The sequence below is a fragment of the Nannospalax galili genome, unplaced genomic scaffold (genome assembly GCF_000622305.1).
Source record: "Nannospalax galili isolate Female #2095 unplaced genomic scaffold, S.galili_v1.0 scaffold563, whole genome shotgun sequence".
NCBI lineage: Eukaryota > Metazoa > Chordata > Mammalia > Rodentia > Spalacidae > Nannospalax > Nannospalax galili.
Genome location: NW_008350459.1, coordinates 507,052 through 530,897, shown reverse-complemented (window position 1 = coordinate 530,897; position 23,846 = coordinate 507,052). Strand labels below are relative to the sequence as shown.

Genomic DNA, 23,846 nt, shown 5'->3' with positions numbered 1-23,846 from the left:
TTGGCCTCCTTGATCAAGAGGTCAGATGACCCACCACCATTACAGGACATTTTGTGAGATGCTCATGATCCCTGGGAACTAATCGACCTAGGAGGGCAAGGAGCAAAAAGTGTCCTTTGTGGCCCTCTGACCCAATTAGTATAGATCTCAAGGTATGTCTGTTAAACATCCAAGAAGTTTAGTTCCACGGCATGTATTTTTAAAGGAGTTAATGTAGCTTGCATCTTCCCATTCTTCTGTGCCTCTGCTTGCTTCATTGCTCTTCAAGCCAGAGCTGAGCGTGTGAGCAATCAGGTAAGCAAGCTCCTGAGATTTTGGAACACACCTTCATTGCCAGAGTTAACTGTTTTAGAGGGTGCTGCTTCCTAGTAGGATCGGTATCAGTCTTTGGGTATGGTTTACTGTTGTGGACTGCCTAAAGGTATCAAACTTTCACAGTCCAGTTTGTTGGTACGAGCAAGGATGAGAGAGCAGAGGACTCCAGGGACTCTGTCCAGTCTTAACCCAGCGAGAGGACCAAAGACTGCCCACACCTTTCTCCAAACTAGAAAGTGCAGGCCAAAGACAAGCTTAACAAGGAAAGAGGCTCCTCTGCCTCCTTTGGCTGTTGTCTCTTGAGACTTGGGACTCGCTCTGGTGGGCTGGTGTGACCCGTGCTTTCTTAGTCTTGAAGTGAGTACGAATTAGTGTGAAGAACTTCTTTGGGCCACTACCACAGACCTGCCCCACCCTCTTTGCTGGCTGGCCCCAGCACAGCTTAGGGTCTTCCTCCAGGTGGGCCTGGTGTGGACCAGGGCATTCCCAGGTCCCCTGGTAAAAGACCATTCAAGACCAACAATCCTAAACCATTTGTATTGCTAAAGGTGAGTTTAATACTGTCTGGAGGTGATTCTGGGGCTCCAAGTGTTTCAGGGGTTCTGTGAGGGGAGCTCTTGCGATGCAAGGCTGGCCTCCACTACTGCCCCTCCCAGCTGCCTGCCTTCCTGTGCTTTACATACTGGGACCCTAAGATTCCTCTGCAAGAGAGGACTCTATCACTTTTAGAAGACCATGAAAACTACCATTTCTAGCCAGTTTCACACACAGATTGTCTCCACAATGTCACATGAGTCGTGACTGTCAGATATTAGAACCCAGTAGAGGCACTTCAGTGTAGGGGTGGAGTCAACTACCTCCCCTGACATCTTGGCTTCTCTCTGCTCACAATGAACCCAGTGTCAGAAAACCCAAAGGTAGGCACATCCAGTCTAGTCTCCTATTCTATACACTCGTTGATAACAGCCAGCACCTCAGGGACACGCACTCTTCTGAAGGGGCAAGGTGACCACTTCCCCCAACATCTACCTGCCTTAGTCAGTGCCCTCCACCCCCACTGACACAAAGACATTTACCTGAAAGGAAGTCATGAAAACAATTGAGAACAGTGGCTCCTGGTGGGATCCAGGTAGCAGGGATCTCTTCTGGCTTAGGTGAGCCTAAGACCACAATATCAGCCTCTTGAAGCTAAAAGGAAAACAAAGAGAAAGACACATTAGTCTGTAGCATAAAGGCATGACCAACTACTGATGTCAGATAACTCTAAAATAGCAACAACAATCAAAGGTCCTGAGTTTGCTTCCAAACTGTGGCTATGGACCGAGTTGCTCAACCAATTCCTTTCAAGCATATTTTAATCCACATAGAACATGACTAAACAAACCCACATAAAGACAGGTGTGGTAGTGCATCTGTAATCCCAGTGCTCCCAGTGGAGACAGGAGAGTTCCCAGAAACTGGTGAGCCTGTTAACCTGGGCATGAGCTGTCTCAAGTAAGTCAGAAGGTGAGGCAGACCCCAGAGGCTGTCCTCTGAGCTCCACATGCTTACTGTCCTCAGTGTACACACACACACACACACACACACACACACACACACACACACACACACACATTTTTTAAAAGAATGAAGAGAGATAGCTAGCCCCATTCCTCCTCTGTACTGCAGGACCATGGCACAGTTAAGCTGGAGCAGGAAGTGTTGAGCCGAGAGCCCCAGCAATCTGGATGGTTCAAGTCGCACAAAATCTCTATACGCAGATCTGAAAAGCACTAGACCTGTGGGTGATGTTATGTTTAGGGGAAGAAGTGTTCTGGTGGAAAGAGCACTGTAAACATCTGTTTCAGAAAACCATTTCTCATTTACATTCTTAAATGGAAGCCATAAATTCAACCACAGCAATCCACAAAGGAAATGTAAATGTTTAAGGCTACAGAGCAGCAGATAGGAAACATCATCTTGCCTGATTTCCTGAATAGCAGTGAAATCAGGACACCTTAAAGCATCTGTTAAAAGGAAGTCTATGTGAACAATGCTGAAATGTTCATTTTGGAAAAAGCCAGGCACCACAGGTTCACACGAGTCCCCTAAGAACACTTAGGTTCCTACATACAGTCCCTTTGAAACAACATGCTCTTATTACCTAGAAATCTTGAGATTCTTGTTCCGGCCCCCGACTACACATACCTTCATACAGCTCTAAAGTGGGCCATGCTAATAAGCAACTGGGGGACAGTTAATTTCGTAAAGAAAAGACAAAACCTTCCTCCCTTGGCACCAATCGCAGTGTGGATGCTAATTCTTTCTGGAAAGAAAAAGTACTAGATGCTTAGATCAGTAAATAAGTCATCAAGGATGGGGGGGACTTTAATGAGCTCAAATTCAAGGAGAATTATCATCTCGCTGGCTGTTTCTGCTTCCCTCTTACCACATGGGAAAGGAACTGGCCAGAGCTTGGCTTGAAACTTTACCTCATAACAAAATATTGCTTTCTCCACAGAGACTGGAGTAGTGGAGCTTAAAGCGAACCACCCACTCCCCAGGCAGAGGACCAAATGTTAAAACAATACAAAGATACAGATACATGGACATTAATGCAGAGCACGTGGGCTGCAGTGGGGTTTAGATAACATGAAAACTATTCTCCAAGCCAAGCATCTGAATACAGAGAAGGAAGAGGACAGATAGGATTTGGAAAGTTACACGAGATTTTGTGCTTTTGTATTTAGCACATGTCATCCATTTAAAAAGATTTTTGACTTGAGCAAGGGTGACTTTGCCTTCTTGGCTAAAGGAGACACATTACCTCCTTGCAGCAATGTGTTTTGAAAAGGCACAAACATAGGCCTTGGGTTTGTGGTTTTTATATACGTCAAAAGCTGAAACAAGCAGAGGAAAAAAAGAGTTAATGGGCTGGCAAGATGGCTCAGCTGGTAAAGGTACTGACACCAAGCCTAAAGACCTGAGTTCAGTCCCCAAGTGGAAGGAGAGAACTGACTCTTGCAAGTTGTCCTCTGACCTCCCACATGTGGGCTGTGGAAATGTGTGCCCACACAAGTACACAAAACCAATGAACAAAAATGTAATTTATATATATTAGATATTTTATTTATTATTTTTATGTGAATGTATTGCCTGCATGTGTAAGCACACCTGTGTCCACAGAGGTCAGGAGAGGGAGTAGGATCCCCTGGAACTGGAGTTATGGATGGTTACTAGCTGCCATGTGGGTGCTGGGAACCAAACCTGGGTTCTCTGAAAGAGCAGCCAGTGCTCTTATCCACTGAGCCATCTCTCCGGTCCACAAAAATGTAATTAAAAAGCAATTTTTAGGCTAAAATTTTATTTTGAGGCTACAGAGATGGCTCAGCAATTAAGAACACTGGCTGTTCTTGCACAAGACCTGTGTTCTAAGCCCAGCACCCATATGGTGGCTAGCAACCATCTGTAACTCCAGTTCTAGGGGATCTGACACCCACTTTTGTCCTCCAAGGGTACTGCATGACACGGGTGCACTTATATACATGCAGGCATAACACTTATACACATAAAATAAAAATTAAAAAACTAAAAAAATTATTTTGAAGTGGTTTCTATTACTGGAGACCCAAGAAGCCGCTTTGACATGTTGAGTAGTAACAACAGTGTTTGCCCCAGCAAAGATGTACTTTTCAAATTAATAGTAAATAATGACACTAAATGAAAAATCCTCATTTGCCTTCGATTGCTTGAGGCAGCTGAGGGTGTGAAGATTAAAATCCAGCTCCTGAGGAGGGGGCGTTAGAGCTGAGGTATTCAAGATGGGTTAGTCACAGGCAAACCTTTGAGCTATGAGGAAAAACAGCAAGCACTCAATATCTACCCCACCCCCGGCACGTGTTAGAATATAAGTTCTACGAGTATTTACATAGGTAATTTATTTGGCAGTATTTGTTATGTTTTTTATAGTACTATCGATTTTATACTACAATATGTGGACAGACATTAGCATTCTTGTCAGCCCTTAGGTATTAGCTGATCAAATGTCACACAATAGAACAAAGGGGTCCTGAGAGAAGGACGAGGATCCACCACACTTGCTTGATCTTTAACTTCTAGCAAACAGGCACACGCTGGTTTATGTGAGCAAGGCTTGGTGGTTTGACAGATCCTATTAAGTTCTATCACCGATTCTTTGTAATGGTCTGTAAGGAGACAGAAGTGTCCATGACAACCCTATGTACCATGGAGGTCCCTGACTATCTCTTGGTGTGGTCTAAAAAGAATTCGATTCTTTTCTTTTTTAGAGGGCATCATTTTTCTTTTATAAAATGTCAGCATTTCTAAATTTGCTTATGTTTTCATAACAGACAGTGGTGGTCAGAATGGTCTGCTGTCTGAGGTTTCTTTCAGGAAGATTCCTCTGGAGGCAGGATTAGGGTGGGCAGAGGGAGAGGGAAAGTGTGGAACAGGCATCTGAGGTGATGAGATGCACAGGTCTAAAACAGGATGGGGAAGCGGGCGGGGAGTCAGCTGGTACCTGCCCACATACAGAGCGAAGGTAAAACCAGAAGCTTGAATGAGATTCTTCAAGTTCATCTTTGGGGAACACTGATCTCAATCAGCGAGGCAAGAACAAAAAATGGAAACCAAGTGTGGAAGAGGAATTAGGAAGAAAGGGCCTACTCCTGCAGGGTAAAGGAAAAGAATGCAGTTGCATGCCCCACCCCACCCTCTCCCAGTGGTCAAACAAGCTAGAAGCCAAAAATACATTCTTGGCAACAAGAACTGATGGGTAACTTTCCCACAGTAACTATACCTGGCCGTTTTCACACTGCATGTAAACCAGCATGTGCTGCCTGCACAGGGGAGTTCTTCCCATGAAATGTTTCATTAGCACAGTCTCTGTTTATTCCTAAGTGTATTATTTTTAAAAACATTCATTTTATTTTTATGTGTATGGCCTGCATGTAAGTAGGAGCACCTGTGTCATTCAATGCCTATGGAGGTCAGAAGAGGGTGTTGGATTCCCCTGGAACTAGAGTTTTGAGATGGTTGTTAGCCACTATCTGGATGTTGGGATTCGAACCCAGGTCCTCTGCAAGAGCAGCCAGTGCTCTTAACCACTAAGCCATCTCTCCAGCCCCTATTCATAAGTTTTTTAAACTTAGAATGCCATAGCTATGATAGGATTATTGCTCTGCATCTATGATCAGCCCCTACATTTTTGCTAGTGAAACAGTACAAGAGCTGTAAGGGGACTAAGTATCAGGCCATCCAGATGTTTTCATTCAGATGTTGTAATACTTTGGCAAGATAAGAGGATGAGAGTCGTAGCAAAAGGTATTTCCCCCTCTCCATGCCCACCCAGTGATCTCACCCTCGGAGAATTTTTTTCCTTTCAGGAATTGAGTGTATTCCTTTTTTCTACTCTCATTTGTGATCAGAAAAACAGATTATTGGCTTTTAAAATTGTAAGACTTCTCTTTGGGTCATTTCATAAATCAGAATTAACTGCAAGCCAAATGGACAACTGAGAATTGTGATTACAACATATATCTACCAAATCCCCACCCCAAGGGATAATAAATGACCTTCTTCTTTCTAAATGGCCCCAAGTTCAATTGTTACTTCATCCTTCTATGGCTCAATGTATAAGACTATTCCATTCTGTCCAAAATACTAGAAAAGACAGTCAATCCCCTTTCAAGTGAGTTTTATATACCCAGAAGTGAGGACACATAAGTCAGTTGGCATTGTGTGTGCCCAGCATGCAGGACACCCTAGCTAGGTTCAATACTCATCAGCATACAAAATCAGGAGTGGTAGCACACGCCTGTAATTCCAGCATAGGCAGGAGGATCAGGAGATCAAGTCATCCCTGGCTACACAGCAAGCTTAAGGCCAGCCTGAGCAACATGAGACCTTATCTAACACACATGCATGCATACACGCATGCACCACCACCGCCGCCACAGCCACCACCACCACCACCGCACCCCCCTAAAAGTTAGGAGATAAAAGGGAAACACGTCAAATCTAGTAATGGATACACTTTGAAGCATCATAAAAAACAAAACAAACTTTCTTAAAACTCTTGAGAAAAAAATTATAGGTGAGGGAGGGAGGAGGGAAGGGAGGGAGAGAGAGAGATTGATTTGTGGTGAGATTTTCTTTATATGACAGACTGAGAATCTTGAGCAGACACAAGGAAAGGCTACAGTTATAGTTTCCAGAGCATCAACCCCAGCCTTGCTCTGTAGAGGAATGCCAAGCCCCAGGATGCACCTTCACACTATTGACCACATACTTTAATGTACACATTCACATACAACAATGGTGCGATGGGTGATGGGGCTTTGCATTTCCTGACAGTTACAGTTTCTATTTCCCAAACCCGTGCTGTATATCTTGGCATCAGATTTCTGCATCTTACTTTCTTAGAGGAACTCTCCAGACCTCAGCTGCTCCCCTGAGAAGTGAGAAATCCAGACACAGGACAGGTAGAGTCACCATCTAGGCTCAGGTCCAGACTCTGTCTATCAACAAGGGCCAGGCCCGAGGCCCTGTGGTGAGCATAATACCTGGTCTGGTGAGATGTAACATGAATTAAATATATACCAAAAAGAATGGGAAATGAAATCTCCACACAAATAGAAGGTGCTTTACCATTATAGATAATGTACAAGAGCTTGCTACTAAAATTTCTCATTCTGTGCCCTCAGAAACTGTTCGTGTTGGGGTAGGAGTGAAACACAGGCGATTATGTGTAAATGGACTGATGGTGACATTCCCTGGTGATTGATCTGTTCAATCTACACCTCACTTCTCCTGGCCCCTGACGACTATGAAGGCACATCTGTGGTTGGCCACAGGTGACTGCAAAGTGACAGACTGCCTGAAGACAGAGATGAAACCACAGTTTGGAGAAGAGTCTAAATTCCAAACCAGATTTCCCACAAAAAAAGAAGCCATTCTATTAACAATCCCACTGCATGATTTGTTAAACAGTCTTCCAGCCCCACTAACACACCACCGTTTCTAACACTAAGTTTGAGAAACACAGCCCATGTTCAAACACTTGCCTGTAGGATACAGGGAGAGCAGGTAAAATGAGGACGACTGCAGAGGAAGGCGCAGACAGATGGCGTTTTCACTACGTTTGCCACACAGATTTGGTATCAGATCACTATACCTTTCTCCTACATTTTGTTTTTGGGCTTATGCTTTGAACCATCTGAGGCTAACCAATCTGCTAATTTACATGGTTCCATTTGACCTCATGCCCATTCTTTTCAATATTTTCTCTTACAAATCCATTTCTCAGCACAGCCTGATAATTTGGCTTTTAAAAAGTTCCAATCGGCTCCAGAAGGAAGAGGGGAAAAAAGGAAGGAACACCCCAATGCACTCTGGGCCATAAATATCCAAAAACCCATCAATAGAGGCTGAGGCCAACACCTACCATTCACATACTCTTGAGTAGCTGAAAGTGTGCTTAGCATAAGACTACGGTGCCCAGGAAGGTCCAGGGCTGCTTGTTCTATCTCACCCACCACAGGCATCTTGCTGACAAGGCTGTCCTGCACATCAGCACACCTGACTAGGTGCCACTCTTCCCAAGAGTGCACACTGTTGTTTCTGAAGAGGCAACTTAGAAGGTTGGTCAAGTCCAAGGTCTTGTGGAACAGGCAGCATTCAGTCTACTTCAGCTTGCTTCTCTTTACAAGGCTGTCTTTGGGATCATAAACAGTTGAAATGAAACAATGGGAAACTCAACCCAAGCGCACTGGCTTGGGCCCTGGGGCTGGGTTGGGAGATGCTTTGGGTTTAGGGATTAGACTTCGTGTGAGTATCTGGAACAAAAGCTATGTGCACAGAGACTGAAAACACTATAGTCTCTCTTAAAAAAAAAAAAAAAGATTTATTTAATTTATGTGTATATGTGTAGCTGTGTGAGTTTATGTGCATCATGTGCATGCAGGTGTCTGTAGAGGTTAAGAGAGGGCATCAGATCCCCTGAACTAGAGTTCCAGGCAGTTGTGAGCCACCAGACCTGGGTGCTAGGAACCAAACCCAGGTCCTCTGTAAGATCAGTATTCACTGTTGAACACCAAGCCATCTCTCTATCCCCAAGTGTTTCTTTTTAATTGTTACAAGCTCTGGAAAGCTTCCTCTGAGCCTCAGTTTCCTCGCTATGTGGACAATGACAGTCCTGTCTGGTAGAGTAGGAGCAGTAAAATCACAGAGATACACAAGTGCCCAACCCACAGTGACTATTCACTTGACTGTTGCTTTTACTGCTATGTGGTGCTGTCCTCAGTGTGGCCTCTCCTATGAAAAGATTGGTCACAGAACTCACCGACCAAGTCAACTTTAAAGGCTAGGAAACCCCAGCTCTACCCTCATCCTTTCACATGCATGACACAATATGCTTAGAATCTTCTAGTTCACTTTTAAAACCCTATAATCAGACATACTGTGTGCTAAATTTAAACTTGGCGATAACGTAGCTTTGCTTCAAAAATCCAGATACTTTGATCCTTCAAAGGCAGAAGACCTGTGTTTTTCTCTTTTCTGTAAGTACTGAGGGTCTTCGTGAAATGAGAAATGAGATCCTCAGAGAAAAACAAACTCAAACACTGCTCTGATTTCTAGAGAATTTCTTCTGCACATGGCTGGGTTTACCTGATTCGCCCCAGCTGGAGGCCATGCTAGTTCCATTTTCCAGCTGTTCCCTAACCTTGGCCTCAGTGGGAACTCTCAGCAGAGTACAGCTTTCCTATCAAACCCTCTCTTCCAAGGAGAGGTACCACTTGCTTCATAAGCACCAAAAAGCATCTTCTCACCCCAGACAGTGTTGGGCACCAAGGTAAAAGCATCAGCATGAGGAAGAGGAGACCACCCAATCAAGCAACTTTCCAACAGGGGGATCATGAACGGTCTGTTGGCTCTGTCACTCTGCTGCTGAGGGGTCTGGGAAGCTGCATTTGTGTGGAGGAAGATGAGGGAAGGAAGGGAGTCCTCAGTCCTATTCACAGGCATACGACACAGTGCTGGGGCTCACTGACATGTGACACTCAGTAGCAAGTGGTAAATGTGGACAAATGCTCAGTCAGTCTTCCTCTCTACTTGGGGGCATTCATAGAAATGCATAGCACACCCAGAAGCCTGGAGTTGATACACAGAAATAAGCAGGGGATTTATTCTTAACATTCACTGATGTACCCCAATGGACGGTCCACTAAGTTATAAAGGGGTCTAATTCCATGCCAGGTACAAACACGATCATACTAGGGTAATGACTTTTCAGTCAATGACAGGCCACATATACAACAGTACTCCTGTAAGATGACATCACCTTCTGATGCTGTAGGCATCTCAACTTGTATAAATACACTTAAGATGCTGACATAATGAAACTGCCAGATGCATTTCTCAGGACATATTCCATCATTCCATGATGTAGGAATGCAGGCATGCAAAACAAGTTCAAAGATAATGTCCTCTGAGAGAAGGCTAGTGAGAGACAGGTGTTATCAAGGGGAAAATAGGTGGGGGCTCCTTTAACTGGGGAGGGAATAGGAAGGGCTATACAGGGGGAGAGAGAGGAGAGCAAAATAATGTTTAGGTGGTGTGAAAAACCAGGCAAACCTCCCTTCAAGCTGCTGGTCAAGATGGTTGAAGAGATTCCCAAAATAACTCAGACTATTGCAACAGCCCTGATCGCCTCCCAGAACCTGAATTAAGACCCTATTGCTGAAGACAGGACATATTTTGCACACAGGAGTTAGAGCAATCAAGCTGGAACTGACCTGAAAACCTCTTCTCTGAAGACTAGCTCTCATAGGTATCAGGAGATACCAAGCAAACTGCCAAGAGAGAAAACTAATCAATGATTCCATCCAGCTATAAAGTCAATGAACCACCAACCCAGCAAATAATCTCCATTAGTACAGCAGTGACACTTCTGTCTTGGGGGTAATCAACAGCTGTCTAGTTGGATTTAAGGCCTGTTCAATGGGAGGGAACTCATGTGTGGTACTGTAAAGACAGCCAAATACACATGGCTAGAGATGGCATAGACTCTAGGGAAAAACCTACTTTTGTCACATCCCTAGACCAATGTAATTTCTTACTATATTCTAAATATGTATCCTTATATCTACAGACATGTGTAGCTCTCACCACTCTTCAAAGAAGTTTCTTTTTGGCAACAGATGGACAGAGACTATTATAAAGGTCCACAGCTGGTCAAATGCAGAGAATAAGTGTCTGTGAGGTGCCCAGACCTAAGTGACACATCTACAGTGGAACCACTACACCTACAGCTCAGAGAACATAGCAGAACAAGGGGCAGAGAGAATATTAAATGTATCTCAACTCCTATCAGAGAAGTTTCCTCATGCAACAGGTGGTGATTAATCCAGAAAGCCACAACTGACCAAAATGCAGACAATAAGAGACTGCAGAGTGCTTATATCTGAACAGGACACCTATATCAAACTTCTGCCACCCAAGGCTCAGGGACCATTGTGGAAGAGGGGCAGGAGGACAAGGGAACAGCGTTTCCAGACAGCTGGGCAGTTACTCATATGAACTCACAGCGATGGCAACAGCATGCATAAGATCCATGAAAGCTCAAGCCTGACAAAAAGCTGGCATAGAAGTGGGAAAGTGGGTAAGAAGCCCCACCTTAGCTGAGGAACTACTGGAAACCAGTAACTACTGGAAGAGGGAAGAGTCAAGTTTCTATGAGGATGTGATGCTAGATAGGTTAACCAGGCCCCAGTTGATGGATGCACACTGAAGGACATTTGTGGATACAAATTTGATTCAATAGGCCTTAATATATATGGTAGAATACAATAAATTTTCTTGGGGGGGGTATAAGAGGGGTGCCAGATAGGAGAGGGGATCTAAACATGATCAAAATATAGTGTATAAAATTCATAAAAATTCAATTAAAAATATGAAAGAAAGATAGTATCTTTTTACTTTGTCCCACATTGTTTTGCTTGCTCTCTTCCTTTCCCAACTCTTTGATCACTGCTGCCTATAATCTTAGAATAACCCTACTCACTGCCTCTATGGACCAGAGTGTTGCTGGGGATGGAACTTAGAACCTCACAGAAACTAGGCAAGTGTTCCGCCACTGAGATATGTCTTGGCCCCTTTGTTGCCAATTAAAACAGGCAATTTTGTTACTTATATACTTTCAATGTTTTTCACAGTGATGCTTTTCCAAAAGAGTGACCCAGGTAACCAAAGCCAGTTCCCATCAGATGCCCTGAGACACTAGTCTATGAGAGTTGCGGGGAGGGGCAGTGAACGCTCATTGACACTGGGGTGGTATGTTTCACCTATTATCATGGATCTAAGGAAGGCTAGAATTCCTGCTAAGAAATGACAGGAAGTATGACAACTTCAGTGATGAGCAGAGGGTCGGAGGTATGTCAGGATAAGGTTTGTGGTCACAGACACTTAAAGGACAAGTTTAAGGAGTTTTGACTCCTTTTTGATTTTCATCCTCAAAGACGAAGCACTAATAAGAGTAAAAGCTATCTTGGGGAGATGGCTTATTTGGTAAACCATCTGAATCCAGGTCCAAGAACTCATGCTGGAAAGGCCCCTGTAATCCCATCACTGGACAAGTAGAGACAGACAGATCTCTGGGGCTCATGGGTCAGTTAGCATAGCCTATTAGGTGAGCTCCTGGTCAATGAAAGATCCTGTCTCATAAAGTAGACAGCTCCTGAGGACAATACCCAAGGTTGTCTTATGGCCTCCCTACTCACAAAGGTACACACGTGCACCTGCTCACATAACACACACACACATATGATGGTGTTGCCTCAGCTTTTTGGCTAAAATCAACTGTCTAAGATTCATAATAGTGCTGCTAAGACAGAGGACTTGGGAGGAAAATGTGTATCCGTTATTAAAATTTTCTTAGATATGTGAAAATAGAAATGTTCTCCAATGTCTAGATTCTCCAGAAAACCATCACCATTTATTCCTTCTCAGAGACTGGAGGAGATTCAACCCAAGTAGAGTCCAGGTGATTTATTTCCATAATAAAAAAGTACTTTGAAAAATGCCTTTGTTTTTCAAAAATACAGATACCCAGAGTCTCTGCGACAGCTGTGCAAACACTCAGCTGCCAATGAAGGCTCCTCTCTTTCCACCACAGCTGTTCAGGGCAGGGCAGGGGCTCTCTTCCCCTTCCGCTAGGGTTTCCAAATTGAAAACTCTGGGTTTTAAAGTGCAAAGTAGAGGCTGCAATTCAGTGACAGCCGAACTAGGCAAGCACGGAATTCTGGGTTTGAGAGAGAACGCATAAACTATCCTTCTTGCATTTTTTTGAGTAGGCTGCCCCCATGTGGTGATCACTAAAACCGCACACAGGCTTCATTCCCTTGCATGGCAATATTCCTGAGTAGCCTCAGAATCAGGAAGCGTGGCATCAATTAGATCCACCTGCAACTCTGCGTGGACACCCTTGCCCTCCGTGCAGGGCTGTAACTTGCCCCTCATTTCCAATCTCTTACCGCATGAGGAATATGTATTTTTAGATGCCATTCAGCATACAGTGGTCCTCATTATCCTGGGGACACAGGGGAGGCCTGGGAGTGGGGGTGCCTGAAACCAGGGATTGTACTAATTCCATTCACAGCATTCATTTGTACACACGCACACTCTAACTTTCACCTTTTCACTTAAAGGAAGCAGTTTACAGTTCTGTTGCTTCTTTTGCAAATCTGTCGGCAGCCTCGCTATTCTTCCGCTTTGGGGCCCTTATTAAGTAAAGAGATGGTCGGTTGGACATCAGTGCTGTGATACTGCCGCGCTGTGATAGTCACGCAGGATCTGATATGCAAAAAGTAACTACGTGACTAACGGGTGGACAAAAAGATGGTTCACCTCGGGCAGGACGAAGAAGCAGAGTCCAAAGGGTGCAAGATCCTGTCTTACTACTCAGAAACTGCAGGGTCGGAAACTCAGAGCCCCTTATTCTGGAATTTTCCACTGCAGACAGACTCCAGCTGGATTATCCCAGATAACAGGCACTATCAGATAAACTGCCAATCAGGAGTCACTGTGATTGTATTTGATGTGTTCGTTTTGCTTCACTTGGTTCAAAATGTGTGAGCCTCGCTGGCAGATTTTTAAAATGAAAAACTTTACAAAGTATATGTTAGACATGGAAATATATAAGAATGCGACATGGTGGATTCTCATTGCTCAGGTTAGGAAAACAAGGCCATGGTGCCACAACTGTTTTTTTTTTTTGTTTGTTTGTTTGTTTGGTTGGTTTTTTTGGGGGGGGTTCTTTTTGAGACAGGGTCTCCCTGTAGCCCCAGCTGGCCTGGTACTAGCTATGTAGACCAGGCTGGCCTTGAACTCACAGAGTTTTTTTTTTATATATATATTTTAAAATTTTTATGTGTATGAATGATTGCCTGCATATATTTAAGTGCACCCAGGTTGTGCAATGCCAGTGGAGGTCAGAAGAGGGTGTCAGATCCCCCTTGGAACTGGAGTTATGGACAGCTGTTAGCCACCATTTGGGTGCTGGGAATAGAACCCTGGTCCTCTGCAGGAGCAGCCAGTGCTCTGAACTTCTGAACCATCTCTCACAACTAGTTTTGAATAAATCTTTAAAGAAACAAATTCTTTCTTTCTTAAAACACAAGGCTCTAATGTTAGAAAATGATTCAAAATTATAATTTTTAAATTCTTAACAACAATCTGTATATAAACAAGTCCCTCAAACTCAAATATTAATGTAGTTGAGGTTAGTTTTGAACTCACTATGTAGCTGAGGCCAACCATGTGAGCAATCTTCCTGACTCAGCCTCCTGAATGCTGGGATTACAGACCTGGGCTACCATGCCTAGTACCTGGCTGAATTCCTTACTTATCTTTCTCAATTGCAGGCAGTCAATGCCTACAAAATTGTTTTGAAGTAGGACTGACCCCTGTATATATAGCATGCTGACAATCACCATCAATTTAAGTATTGATAGTATGCTATTTTGTATGCTCTGGTTTTAGATTCTTGAACAGATATTGATGAGTAGCAATGTTTCCTTTCCTTTCTCCCTTCCTCCCTTCTTCCCTCCCTCCTTCCCTTCCTTTCTTTCTTTCTGATATGTTCTCTAGTCCAGGATGATTTCAAATTGACTATGTAGCTGAGGATGAACTTCTGATCCTCCCATCTCTACCTCCTGAGCACTAGGATCACAGGTCCAGTTTATACTATAGTGGGGATCACACACAGGGCTTTGTGCATGCTAAGCAAGCACTCTACCAACTGAGCTAACCTCCAGCCCTAACTCTCCTTTGTAAGCTATTATTTCATTAAAGCTTACCCAACCCAAGCATCGATAAACTCAAGTAGAAATGCTTAGCATTTTTCTTTAGGATTTATAAGTAAAAAGAACCCAACACATTAAATATTTAAAATACTACACATGAAACACAGCAAGGTAAGGGAGAAGAGGGAAAAGACACAGTGAATTAAAAGACTGATTATTACAATTCACTGAGCCCTAAGTACAAGCCAGACAGTCTGTTTAGTGCTTTTCATGGACTGTCTCATTTGTCATCATAAAACCCCAGGAAGGATGTGGTATGATGGCGTTTGCTGCATAAAGCTAAAGGCCTTATCAATGATGTCACTATGGTGGATGGCCAGGCTACTTCTGGTGCCCAAGGGTGACTCCAGCAAGATAGGAATAAAGATGGAGATGGAGATCAAGAGGAGGAGGGGAGCAGTTCTCAGAAAAGGGGAAGGAAGGCACCTTGCTTATCCTCCTCCTCCTTTCCAAGATGAAGGCACTGTACTTCCTTCTCTCATTCTCCAAGTCATGTCAGGGGTGATAGAAATTCCCACGCCACTTGTTACTCCATTCTTCTCCCTGGTACTCCAACATGAGCTTTAGCATGTGTGCATGCTCACAGATGGTAGAGGAGTGCATCAGGTGTCCGGCTCTACCTCTCTCTCCCTTATTTCTTAGAGACAGCATCGCTCACTGAATCTGGAGCTAGGCTGGTAGCCAGCAAGATTCCCTTGTCTCTGTCCCCCATAGCACTGGGGTTATAGGTGCATGTGACCACACCTGGTTTTTTAGGTAGGTGCTGGGAATTTGAACTCAGGTCCCTAGTTAAATACATTTATTTAACTAGGTAAATTAGCATCATTTTTCAATGGTTCTCCCCCCGACCCCACCGATACAGAAAACCTGCTTTCAAATTTCTAAATAGGCATGACTTTGTTTCCAAGCTTCTTTTGTTCCAAGCTTGCTTATTTGCTGGGCATGGTGGTACATGCCTTTAATTCCAGCACTCAGGAGACAAGAGGCAGGCAGATCTCTATGAGTTTGGGGCCAGCCTGGTCTATATAGCAAGTTCCAGATCAGCCAGGGATACATAGTGAGACCCTGTCTCAAACAACAACAAATAACAAAAATAAAAAACCCAACTCTGTTTATCTCCCAGACTCTCCTAATTACAACAGATGCAGTAACTGACACAAGTTGACTACCCCGAATCCAAAATGCTTGGGATTAGAAGGAAGCTCAGAGTTTGGAATTCTATGGAGCTTTAAGAATCTTTGCATGGATATTACTGGTTAAGCATTCCTAACTTGAAAATCTTTGCCAGAGCTCAACACATTTTAGACATGGGGGCCTTTCAGATTTGGAATAAAGCTATTCAAACCGCATGGAGTTGGTTATGTTTTCTACTTAAAATTATCTTTGTTTTTCCTTTTTAACTTTTTGTGCTTTCTTATAAATTTTAGGATTAGTCTGTCAAATTCTACAAAAAATAAAAGCTGGGATTTAAAACACACACACACACACACACACACACACACACACACACACACACACACACGTATATATGTTAACATATAGACTAAAGACAGCATCTTTAAGACAGTCTTACCCATGAACACAGTATCTCTGAATTTTAGCTTTGAATTTTTATCAAAATCACAACTACTGAAAAGTCATGTACAATTTTTGTTAATTTTCTCTGTGCTTTGTATTTTCTTTGCTATTATAAAATGTACCTTTTAATCATCTCTAGGGTTTTTTTTTTTTTTTGAGACAGGGTCTCCCTGTAGCCCCAGCTGGTCTGGAACTGCCTATGTAGACCAGGCTGGCTGAGATCTGCCTGCCTCTGCCTCCTGGATGGTGGGATTAAAGGCATACGAGACTGGCAATCTTTCACTTTTTCTACTGACACATTTTAAATCCCTCCACAGTTTTATAAATGTATATAATACATTTTAGTCATTTTGTCTTTTATTATTCTCTCTTACTCCCTCCGTCTCCCACTGAAACCCTTCTTACCAACAGTTTCCTCCCATTTTCATGTCTTTTGTGTGACCTGCTGAACTTAACTAGGGTTCTGCATGAGCATGGAGGGGAGGAGGTTATTTACAGGTACGCAGGCAGCTTATCAGTGGTTACACTGCTAAGTGAAAGGACACGCCTTCTTCAGCTACCAAACTGTCAATGCTCTCAGGGAGGGGTGGGGCCTCAGAAGCCCCTCCCCCAGGTATGGTTTCCGTTGATGGGGCCCATCTTGATCAGGGAACTGCAGTAGCAGTGAGTTCAGAGGTAAGGTAGCCACGTCATATCCAGAAGACGTTTTTTTTGGCAGCACACCTCCCTGTCCTCGAGATCTTACATTCTATTCCTTCTGCCCCCTTCTTCCATGATGTCCCCTGAACCTTGGGGAAGAGCATCCACTGTTACTTATTCTCAGTCATCTGATCAGTTATGAGTCTCAATTTCAGCTTTAGAGCTCTGTGGTTTGAGTTTGATCTTAGAAATGCTACTGACTTTTTGCAAGTTGTTATATACTAAAGAACTTTATTACTCTCTGGATGATTCTGTTTTATTAATTCACTTAGGCTTTTTAATGCAAACAATGTCATCTAGACATTTGGTATCTTACCGATCATTACAAACTTCCTTCCTTCTTTTTAAAAATTATTATTACTGCATTATCAAAAAAACTCCAGTATAATGTTAATTAGGAATACCAGTAACAAGGACCTTGTCTGTCCTAATTTAAAATGTTCGTGGGTACTGGAGAGATGGCTCAGTGGGTAAGTGTGCTTGCTGTGCAAGCTTGAGGAGCTCAGTTTGAATCCCTAGCACCCAAAAGTCAGGTATGGTTGTGGGTGCACATGTAACCCCAGCACTGTGGGCTACAGAGACAGGAGGATCAATGGCCCTTGCTGGTTGCCAGCCTAGCTCCAGGTTCAGTGAGACCCTATCCCAAGGGAATAGACAGAGAGGGACAGAACAGGACACTTGATGTTCTTTGGCCTCTGTATGCATGTCAACAGACAACACACACATTCACACACAATAAACAAATAGATAAATAAAATACAGTATTTTCTCTATCCAGGGAGGTTTTGGTACACACTTTTATAGATGATTTATTAGGTTTCAGAATTCCTTTAAATATCTAGCGAAAAAAATATTTTGTTATAAGTATAATGAATACTGGATTTTATCAAATGGCCTTTTGACTCCCAATACGTTAAAAATGAGTTTAAACTGATAATGCAATGAATTAAAGTATAGATTTTCTGATGCTAAACCCCATGGCAATTCTAATCACTGTGGCACTATATTAAAAAAAAATTTTGTTGGGCTGGAGAGATGGCTCAGCGGTTAAGAACACTGGCTGGTCTTGCAGAAGACCAGTACCCACATGTGGGTTCGAATCCTAGCACCCACATGGCAGCTAACAACTATCCATAACTCCAGTTCCAGGGGATCCGACAGCCTCTTCTGTTCTCTATGAGTATTACACAACACGGTGCACTTACTTACATGCAGACAATACATGCATACACATAAAATAAAAATAATAAAAATATTTTTAAAATTTTTTTTCATGATTATTTCATCTACATTTGTAGATAAAGTTGATGAGTGATTTCCCCTCATCATCTTGTCTTTGGTTTTGAAGCTCATAAAATGAGTTAGGACACGCCCCTTCATTGTCCATCAGCTGGAGAAAAGTTCAGATCAGATTAGAACTATCTGTGAAACGTCTGTTGCCTTCCTTGCTTGCTCATGAGCAGGTGGATTTAATGTCTTTAATGGGCATAGTTCTACAAAGTTTCACCTGCACCATTTGGACTTTACGGTTCTAGGGAAGTCTTCATTTCATATACAATTTCAATTTATGTGAAAAATGTTGCTCCTATGCTTTTAAAACATTCACTGATCGATTGACGGATTGAAGATGGAGTCTGATGTATTCCAGGCTAACCCTCAAATTACTATGTAGCCATGGATGACCTTTTAACTTATGATGGTCCTCTTGCTTCTACCTCTCAAGTGCTGGGTTCACAGATGGCACCACCATGCTCAGTTTGAACCCAGGGCTTGATACATGCTAGGCAAGCACTCTACTAACTTAGCTGCATCATCAGCCTGCATATTCTTTTTTCTTTTCAAAAATAAATAATGCTTGTGATTGTGCAGGTTATTTTTTTAAAAAGCAATAAGTTCTCTTTAAAATTTTTTAATCAATTTATTATTATTTTATGTGTATGAATGTTTTGCCTGCATGTAAGAGAAAAGCACCCATGTGTGCAATGCCCTTGGTGGCCAGAAGAGGGCATTGGATCCCCTGGAACTGGAGTTACGGATGGTTTTTAGCTGCCATGTTGATATTGGGAACTGAACTCTTGCTCTCTGGAAAAGTAGCGACTGCTCTTAACTACTGAGCCATCTCTCCAGGCCCTGGGTTGGTTAGTTTTGTCAGTTTGACACAACCTAGAATTACCTGGGAAAAGTCTTAATGAGGAGTTCCTTAGATCATGTAGGCCTGTGGGTATGTCAGTGAGGGACTGTCTGGATTGCTAATTGATAGAGGAAGATCTAGCCCACTGTGGAAGCACCATTCACAGGCAGGGAGTAAGAGCATAAGAGAAAGCCGACTGTAAGGAAGCAAGCAAAGCCACACATTTATTCTCTCGCTGCTCTTGACTGTGGACGTGATGTTTAAGTTCCTGCCTCTGTAGTGATGGAGTGTAACCTGGAATTGTAAGCCAAATGAACCTTTTCTTCTCTAAGTGGCTTTCTGTCAGGGTATTTGTCACAGCAACAGAAACGGAACTAGGTTGAGGGTTACAGCCTGTTCTTTCCTATTGTTGCTGGAATTCCTTTTGTTTTATTTTGGCTAATTGTGTGTTTTCTAGTTGTCAAAGAACCAGCGTTGGGCTTTGTCAATACACTTTCATAAACTCTTGTTTTCTACCACATTAATTGCTTTTTATTATTTTTGATTTGCTTTGTTTTTGAGACAAGGTCTCACTCTGTAGTCCAGGCTGGCCTTGAACTCTTGGCAATCCTGGTTCTGCTGCCTAATGCTGGACTGTAGGAATGAGCCATCACTCCAGTCTTTGCTGTTTATTATCTTCATCCCCCAAGATCTCCTGTAGTCCTTCCTCTAATTCTGGTTCAGTGCTCACTTTACACATCGGTTCTAACATAAGCATCTGAGGTTGTGCATTTCACACATGACTCACCTTGCCTTGGAGCTGAGGTGTTTTCCACTGGGCACTCATTGTCATGGACCCTTTTCTCTGGAACAGGCACTGCAGGGCAGCTTCCAAGGGCCCATGGGCCCCTATCACCAAGACCTTCTTTCCATCCAAGATGACCCCTGCCAACAAATGAAAACTCAGTATTAAAACTCAAACTTCAGAGGTTTCCTCCCAGATTGCTTAAACTGAAAGAAAGATATCCTTTAAAGCTTGGTCTTCCTCAAGGAGGATTTCAGAAGGGGGCAGAAAGACTCTAAGAGCCAATGTTTGGATGATACTGCCAGTGTCTTCCCCACCTGAAAGGCAGTTGCACTCATGAACTCTCAACAGTTGCGATTACCTACACGAGACCTGCACAAGATCAATCTAGTCAGTATTCCAGCATGGATGGGGGAGGAGGTTCACAAGGCCCCATTCCTAGTGGAGAAACTACAGCCTAGCTGTTGACAACTGCCAAAGGAGAAAAAATCAGTTGTCTTCAGGGATGGAGTCCCTGTAGGATGCCCATGCTGCTAGAGTGGACAGCCCTACACCTATATGCATGTAGGTCTCTCTCCTCTCTCTCTCTCTCTCTCTCTCTCTCTCTCTCTCTCTCTCTCTCACACACACACACACACACACTTTATATATATAAAAGGACATGAAAGCCCAGTGTGGTAGCACACAACTTTAATTTCAGCACTCAGGATACAGAGACAGGTGAATCTGAGATCAAGGCCAGCCTGGTCTATATAGTGAATTTCAGTCCAGCTAGGGTTACAGGGAGAGACCCTGTCTCAAAAAACAAACACCAACCCCCGACCCCCCAAAAAAGACATGAAGTTGGGAGGGAGATGGATGGAGGAGGGATCCAGGAGGAGTTGGAGGGGGGAGGTAGGGGTGGAATTGATCAAAATAAAATCCATTTATGGGGACTGAAAAGATGTCTCAGCAGTTAAGAACACTGGCTGTTCCTGTAAAAGACCCGGGTTCAAATCCCAACACCCACATGGCAGCTAACAAATGCCCGTAACTCCAGTTCCAGGGGATTCATGGCCTCTTCTGTCCTCCTTAGGTATTGCATGACACCGGTGCACTTACATACATGCAGGCAATATACACATATACATAGAATAAAATATTTTTTAAAAATCCATTTATGCAAAAAAATCAATAAAAGAAAAAAACCCTTGGCCTTCTTAGCAATACATATCTCTTGGCCTTAAAAACACTGAACTAGTAGGAATTTGCCCCTTAGCAATCTGTGGTGTGATTGGCAGGATGTTAGGCTCTGATTATCACATAGATCTCATCTAAATGGTTACTGACTGAAAGGTACATCTTGAAAGTTCATCTTTTAATAAACAGTTATATACTTTGGGAATTTTTATGTGATTATTACCTGTTTGGGGTGGGGGAAGAGCATCTGCCTCTTTTCAGGTCTAACTGGGACAGAGAAAAGTTGTACCTCTCTGTTCTCAGCTAGAAAGCCCGTACATGTGTGAGATGCCCTACAGAAGTTATCCATCAAATTTAGATACCAAGAAAGATAACATTTTGGGTTCTATTTTCCTGACATAAAAATGTAAGGTCAAAAGAAGTATGAGGGAAACTACACACCGACTTCTTCTGAACAAGACACTGCCCTTTGTAAACCTCACCCGAAGGCTCTGTTCTACACAAGATCTATCAGGTTCATCACGGTCCTAACCATGAGACTTATCTAGACCTACACAGTGACAGACCTGAGAAGATGAATCAGAAATACTTTTCACTGTGATTATTTTGATCATTTCTTGAGAGAAAATGAGTACTTAACATAGGCTAACGTTCATCTGTACCCACGTCTCTTAGTTAATCTACTAGAAAATGCTTTGTTATTCGTTTTATCTCCCAAAATGAAAAAAAATGAGAGAAGTCAACATTAAATATCACGTCTATGCTTCAATTCGAACCTTCAGAAACAAATCCTTATTTTAAAAAATGATCTTAGCACTAAATAAAAAATATTTCTCTTCCATGCTTCAGTTAGAATCTTCCAGAAATAAACCTTTATATTAAAAAAAAAGTCAGTAGCAATAAACAGAAAACAGTATTTCCAAAGGAGCATCAGACCTGATTTTTCAACAAGTTCAATTGCAGCTTTGGCCACAGGTGAAACAAAGCACTCAGGGGCGTCACCACGCACCAGCTTCCCCAGGTTGACATCGGTCACTCTGCATCAGAAAGAAAGAGTGCAGATAAGGGAAAACCCAGCCACAAATCACTCAGTGAGAAAACCCAGTCACAAATCACTCAGTGAGAAAACCCAGTCACAAATCACTGTGAGAAAACCCAGTCACAAATCACTCTGTGATAACACGTACATATGAATCTCAAATAACAGCATGTCAGTGCTTGATAAAATGTATTAAATAAGAATCAAAGAGTGGGCAGGAGATGAAGGCCGCTGCTTCTTAGAGCAGCCCAGGAAGCTTTGCTTGCTCTGGATCTTCCCACATTGTAAGACCCAGCACAAGGTCCTGTGAGACTGCACTGCACACCTCCAGGGAGCACCTTCAATGGGCTCTAATGCTCTGGTACCCCTGTAGTCAGGCCATCCGCTTTCAGAAACCAGATTGGCAGGTATGACCCCCACCTGACCTCAGTATCTATTTCTGCAGGAAATCCAGGGGAACAAAATGAAGAGCCATAAACTGTCAATGGCTCATGTTGCCGGGTTTCGGTACCTTTCCCCACTCAAACTCAGGACGAAGAATTCTTCAATTGTGTAGTTTAAGATGATGGTTTCAATACTGATGAGTAACAGAACAAAGATATTCAGGAAGTTCCATATTCTCTTCTTTTATGAAAAATTTGAAACTATATCCTCTTGCTTGGTTTTTAATATTTTTATTTTATGTGTATAACTGTTTTGCCCACATGTACATAACTGCCTCCATGTTGTGCAATGCCCACAGAGGCCAGAAGAGGGCATCAGATTCCATGAAACTGGAATAAAAGGCAGTTGTGGGCCAATCTGAGGTGCTGGAAACTGAGCCCGGGTCCTCTATGAAAGCAGCCAGGGCACTCGACTGCTGAGCCACCACTCCAGCCCATCGTTAGAGCTTCTCAATTCATTAGGGCTTTTCCCTTTTTGGTTAGTTGACTCTGAATTGAAAGTTTTTTCATCTACCCTTTACCCATCCACCCATCCATCCAACCATATCTACATCCTGGAGAACTCAGGGCCTTACCATGTAACATACACTCTCTCCCAATGAGTTACTCTCCCCGCCCTTACAACAACCTTCTAACTTGGGTCTCCCCAGGTCTGAATGAAAGGATGGAGTGGAAGCAGTCAGGGTGGCTCAGTGATGGGCCAATTTATTTTTTATCATTATTATTTTTTTTATTTTTAATAACTACATGATTAGAAGCATTTCACTACAGCTTTAACTTATTCAGATAACAATTTCCAGAGCAAAGATGCACCTCTTTCAAAATTGGCTGTAAATTTTTAGGTTCATAGTTGAATTAATACACTTATACAATATTGAACTCAGTATAAGCCCTGTAAGACATAAAATTGAATGAGTTTTTAACCTTTAAAAAAGATCTCCATTTCATTTTAGAATATATTGTTCCTTGCAGAAAGGCTCAATGTTTTTGCTACTAATGCTGAGATGTTGGCGCATGCATCTCTAATCTGTCTGTATCTATTACTAGTCATAATCGGCTGCACTTGGATCCTTGACGCCTGTGTATGTCTATAAAGTTATCGGGCAGATTTCAACGGTAATGTTTATCACCTCTACTAATTAACATGACGTAAATTTCCATGCTTCCTCCTCAAATATAATACATTTTTTATTTTTTTTGGTGTGTGTGTGTGTGTGTGAATCACACAGAACATCCCCAAACCATCTTATTCAACTATACACCCACTTCCCAGATGGCACCCTCCCATAGCTTCCCTCCCCCCACTAAAGCCATTATA

The 23,846-nt window shown here is 42.9% G+C and overlaps 1 protein-coding gene across 2 annotated transcripts in view; it reads right to left on the bottom strand.

The window, feature by feature from the left end:
* The window catches only part of Mthfd1l (methylenetetrahydrofolate dehydrogenase (NADP+ dependent) 1 like), a 236,318-nt gene that overhangs the window by 187,853 nt on the left and 24,619 nt on the right, over positions 1-23,846 (bottom strand). For both annotated transcript variants that reach the window (XM_008847734.3, XM_029570755.1), the window contains exons 6-8: positions 21,983-22,083; positions 19,871-20,007; positions 1,392-1,503 (exon numbers count right to left, since the gene is read on the bottom strand). In XM_008847734.3, coding sequence (XP_008845956.1) covers positions 1,392-1,503; positions 19,871-20,007; positions 21,983-22,083 — 350 coding nt within the window. The remainder of the gene's footprint in view (positions 1-1,391; positions 1,504-19,870; positions 20,008-21,982; positions 22,084-23,846) is intronic.